Here is a 5,447-nt window from a genome sequence, read left to right as displayed (position 1 = left end):
CAGACAGACAGACAGACAGACAGACAGACAGACAGACAGACAGACAGACAGACAGGCAGACAGACAGACGGGATGGAGAGGTAACTGATTGGATGAGCTAAACATTCTGCTTTTGAAAAGGTACTACATCCCGTGCTCAGTTGGACAAGACATCACGTCTTACTTGTCTTTGGTAAATTCCTTCATATGCGGTGAGCCAAAATACGTGACGTTTTCTTCCGTGACATATACGGGCACGTGACATCCGATAGAGCTGAGCACTTGATTGATCCACGCCCCGGCAGTGACGATGACCTTCTTGCACGTGAAATCACCCAGAGGAGTGGACACCTTGATGGGAAAAAGAGTTGAAAAAAATTATGTCTATACTGAAAATAGTGATCTACAGCAAGAGATTATGATAATTATTATAAAATAGTGCAAGAGCTCAAGGCAATGACGTCACCCACGTAAACGAACGAGGGCTGCGTGTGCTTACTCTGGGGCGCTTAGCGTCAATGGATAGAACAACAAAATAATGGCGAGCTCTTTCAATTTTCTTGTTTTACATTGTTTATATCTTGAAAGTTCGAATTAAAATGAAATTCGTCAGACAGAAATGATGATGTGTTTAAAGTTTGAATGGTGGTAAGAGAGTGCCACTGATAAGATCTAGATATATATAAGTCTCTACTCTTTTTTCACCATGACTATTTATCTCTCTCGCTCTATTCCAAGCACTAATAAACGTCGGCCATTATTTAATTCTAAAGTAAACAAAAATCTCTCGAAATTCTGACTAAGAAGAGTTCAATGTTCTTAAAACGCCTTTTTAGAAAGTATTTGAGCCTCAACGGGTTTCGAGTCTTGAACTTCTGCGTGTGCAATATATCATTACAACAGCAGTGCGACGATAGTTTGTGGGTGCTTTGATGTGGTCAGCTCTTACTCGTATTTCTTTGAGGTGTTACCAGAGAGGTTATAAATAGTACTTTATAACCTCTCCGGGTGTTACTTTTATTCTATTTCCCGCGGGCACAATGTCACTGGTATTAGGCATAGCGTGTTGGCTCGTGGTAAACTGCAACTAAATCCTGCAGCAGTTGGCATACGGCTGAGAATCACGCTTCGTGGGTAAAGTAGTTGCCTTGATTGACTACTGTAATGAATGCTAACGTTGTACGTGCCCATCTGCACAAATTAGGTCATTTAGAAGCGTGCAGCTTCGAGCCTGACTGTCAGGATCAAGGCATTGTTAGTTCCGGTATTCTCGGCAGGGTGAACTGGACGGAATGCGATATCACATCCCAGCAGACAGATGACGTTACTCGATAGAGTAGTATGTGGCATAGTGGTGAAATCAGGCGCTAGTCGAAAGAGTAAAATAGATTAAACCGGCATTTTTCTGATCGTTCGGCCATTATTCTCATCTCGCTACACCTTTCTGCGTAGATTTTCCAGAGAAACAGTAATTTCCAGGTACACTCCACTCCAGTTTTGGAAATCACCAAATTGTAGCGACCATTTTCATGCTACTTTGTACATCCGACGCCAGGCGAACCCACGCCCCCTTCAATGGCAAATATCTCGAGTTATATATTTTTTTAGAAATAGCAGTGTATTTTTTTATATCTAAAGCAAAATAAAATAAATAAGCTTTAAGATGTTATCAGTAACAAAAATTGGCGAGAGCCTGTTTCCACCGTGTCGTGACACAAACATAGACTCACCAACGCGAGGGTCGAACTCCCCGGTATTTTCCTCGCAACAGCGGAGAGCTAACCATTATCTTACAGAAATCGATATTGTTGCAGTACGGTGAGCCGAAACCAACAATTGTGCTAGCTTTAATTAAAGGAATCGGAATTACTAGCCATGTTCCAGGAATTCTTACTCCAAGAACTTGAAGATTATTGATTTCAAAAGTGCGAGCGATAGCGTGTCAGCATTAGAAACTTGCTTTTATCTAAAGAAAGAACATACACTTCTACTGAAAACAAAACATTTGTGTGTGTAATTTTTTTAACTTTGATTACAATGGAAAAATGCACTTCAACTGAAAACAAAACTTTTGTGAATAATGTTTAAATATTTTGATCAGAATCAAAACAAAACAAAGCCTATATATATAGATATATATGCAGATCTGGCATCTTCCTTTTTGCTTGGGATTCGAACCTGAGTAGGGCCCAGACTTATTTCTTTTTCTATTCAGGACGTTCGATGAGAGGACAAAAGCTCAGACTAGTGTCACCTACGTCTTTTTTTTTCAGGATCGAACAAAACATGACGCGAGCGGCGCAGAGTTATAAATAGATCACTGTCCTATGAACAGGGGCCCCAATTTCCCAGCTTGACGAAAACTGCTCTAGCAAGAAATGTATCTCATTTGGCACACAGTGCTGACTCTGCCTTCGAAATAACCTTGTTTTGTCAAATAAGCGTCGAAACAACAGGGAATCATCATTGTGTTGTCTCGTTGTGGGAGTGTAGACGAAAAAAGGGGAAGGGGGGGCACTTACTTGTATGTATCATTTCTTGATCATCCAGCTCTTCTCGTTTATCAGTCTTTCTTGTTTTCTACCAGCATTAAATGGTAGTACATCAAGGTGCGTCTCTTTTTTTTAAAGTCAGGTAAACAAGCAAAATACTACATACAGACTTCCGCTAACATCGATTACAATTCACCAAACCTCTTGACCATACAGCTTATCAATGCCCTCGTTCAAGAATTACCTTCAGGGGCTCGGGTGAACGGAGAATACCACTGCTAGGTCCTGCTTTGATTCTTTCTCTACGTTGTTTCTGTGTGCCTGTATCTTTCCGAGCGCTAAATGGTGGTAAATGTTTTGATCTGCTTCTCTTTACTCAAACAAACAAACAAACAAACAAACAAACAAGTAAACAAACAAACCGTGATGAGTCCATTTGAAGCTTTGGCGACTCTGTTGACCGGACAGTTGTCCAGCACTTTCGCCCCTCGTCCCTGAGCTAACTGCACGTGCAGCGCGTTACCGAGGGCTGCGTCCACCAACCCGGCGTCTTTCTGGAAAGTGGCCTGGAACTCGGGACCCACTGTGAACTGTCGAAAAAGAAATGAAGGCTGTCGGGTAACTGTTCATAAGCTGTTGTTGGTTTTTGTTGTTGTTGTTGTCATAAAGACGCAGTTGCGTGGGTTTCACAACTCTTTCAACATTATATGGTTGTTTAATACTGTAAGGTTGTTTAACAATGTAAGGTTGTTTATTCTCATTGTAAAGTTGTTTAACGCCATCGAGTTCATTGCACTTGAAATTGAGTAAGAAGACGGACCGAAGGAATCTGCATTCCTAGATCTACATAAAATCTCACGTGGACGACGAAAATAATAATATCGTTAGTGTATAAGTATAAGCAAGCCATTCCGGTAATTTAAGACAAGCAATTAAATAGTCATCACGAAATAATCATACCTCCAGCTTGCCACTTCAAAAGATAAGGGCATGAGAAGAGGGGGAGGAATGATAGAAGCTTTGTTGGTTTATTTTTTTTATTTATTTATTCATCATTTATTTATGTATTTATGTATTTTAAGTATTTATTCGGGGGGGGGCATCATATTTAGACGAAAGACAACCCTACCTGAGGATATCTTTCCATCAACTGTTTGTTATCCCATGTCTCGAAAGGGATGTTCGCTCGTCTCATCGCAGCTTCATATTTCTCCATGACATGGTCCGTCTTTCCTCTTTCAGCTAATGTCACACCGCCAGGCTTGTACACCACCTGCATGCCCGACTCCTCCTCCACAGCCTCCCAGCTAAGAGAAAAAAATAAAGTTGAAATAAACTCACCGTTTTCAGAACAATTATGGTGGACAGATTATCTATCTATCTATCTATCTATCTATCTATCTATCTATCTATCTATCTATCTGTCTGTCTGTCTGTCTGTCTGTCTGTCTGTCTGTCTGTCTGTCTGTCTGTCTATCTATCTATCTATCTATCTTATCTATCTATCAGAGAAAAAATCTGCAGAAACGACCTTGGCATTCTTAAAAGATTGACATAGCCGATAGGTAGGTAAGTATGCATGTATGTATGTATGTATACATGTACGTATGTATGTATGTATGTAGGTAGGTAGATAGGTAGGTGGGTGGGTAGGTAGGTAGATAGGTAGGTAGGTAGGTAGGTAGGTGGGTGGGTGGGTGGGTGGGAAGGTAGGTAGGTAGGTAGGTAGGTAGGTAGGTAGGTAGGTAGGTAAGTAGGTAGGTAGGTAGGTAGGTAGGTAGGTAGGTAGGTAGGTAGGTAGGTAGGTAGAAAGCTAGACTGGCTCGTAGCTAGTTGGGTAAGTGTAGGTTAGTAAATTATCTACATATTTCATTACATGCACTTTATCCAACACAAAAGCGAACACCTGTCTACCTGTAATAAGCGAATTACAAAAATAACAACAACAAAAGAAATATATCAGCAGGCTGATAATAGGCGATGTGCAACTCCTTTCATGATTTGATAATGAAGTAACAGACTTAAACATTTTTAAACCATACTCAATTTTACATGGACGATTTCAAGCGTTAACCATCTTTCTTTCAAATCCTGAATGGATGATGTGTCCCACCCGGCCTGTATTGGCTTTTATAGATAAAGTCGAAGCAGCCCGCCTCCTAAACGATCTCAATTGTGTCAATGGGGGCGTAAAACACATACAATGTATAACATTTGTCGTTCTCTTTTCTTTACCGCATCCCCATGGCCTGTGGACTCTGCCTTCGATGTGACCTATGGCACAAGTTAATCCTGGTGTTTAGTTCAGTTTGAAAACAAAAAAGAGAACAAAACAATTACAGATACGTCTTACCATGTAAAGGTATGTGGTGTGAGCTTGAGGTACCTGTCGTCAGGGTAAGTCAGTCGACTGGAAGATTAGGAAATAATCAACAGATTCAATATTGGTGACAGTGTGAGAGTATACGTATACGCGCATATATCTATGATTATGTTCATATTATTAGGTTTAACAAAAACCATACAATGTACATTTTATTATATTATGCTCCACACATTTATGTTGTGTGATGGAGAAATAAAAAGAGGAAGAAGTAAATTCATCACCCTAATAATTATGTCGACTTAATGGACATTCATATCACGTTTTAAAAATACAAGAAAGGTAATAGCGTAAGCAAATAAGTAGACAAAACGAATACGTATATACGTATATACTTATTTTATAGAGGAATTGATCTAGGCATTGAAAAGTTGGAGCGCCTTGCCGACATTCCATAAAGAGAAGCACACAGCTATGATACAAAGACATAACATTTATAGCCCACCGCATGCGCCAGTATCGTTTACATAATTATTATGTATTCTTTTTTAAGAACCTAAAATATAAAAGTCATATGAGTTGAGGCTTGGAAAAAAAGTTTCCAGCGTCGGCTTCTTATGGTCCCCATCATACTACATTTGCAAATTGTAGAT

The 5,447-nt window shown here is 39.9% G+C and overlaps 1 protein-coding gene across 1 annotated transcript in view; it reads right to left on the bottom strand.

Annotated features, from left to right (window-relative positions):
- LOC101853878 (monomeric sarcosine oxidase) overlaps nt 1–5,447 on the bottom strand; it is a gene marked incomplete in the record, with an annotated part of 14,614 nt that overhangs the window by 6,077 nt on the left and 3,090 nt on the right. The window contains 4 exon segments of the mRNA XM_005106204.3: nt 164–330; nt 2,894–3,061; nt 3,601–3,778; nt 4,825–4,881. Coding sequence (XP_005106261.2) covers nt 164–330; nt 2,894–3,061; nt 3,601–3,778; nt 4,825–4,881 — 570 coding nt within the window.

The sequence above is a fragment of the Aplysia californica genome, unplaced genomic scaffold, assembly GCF_000002075.1.
Source record: "Aplysia californica isolate F4 #8 unplaced genomic scaffold, AplCal3.0 scaffold00518, whole genome shotgun sequence".
In the NCBI taxonomy this organism is placed as follows: domain Eukaryota; kingdom Metazoa; phylum Mollusca; class Gastropoda; order Aplysiida; family Aplysiidae; genus Aplysia; species Aplysia californica.
The sequence above is the reverse complement of the archived record's forward strand: the minus strand, read 5'-3'. Positions and strand labels throughout refer to the sequence as shown.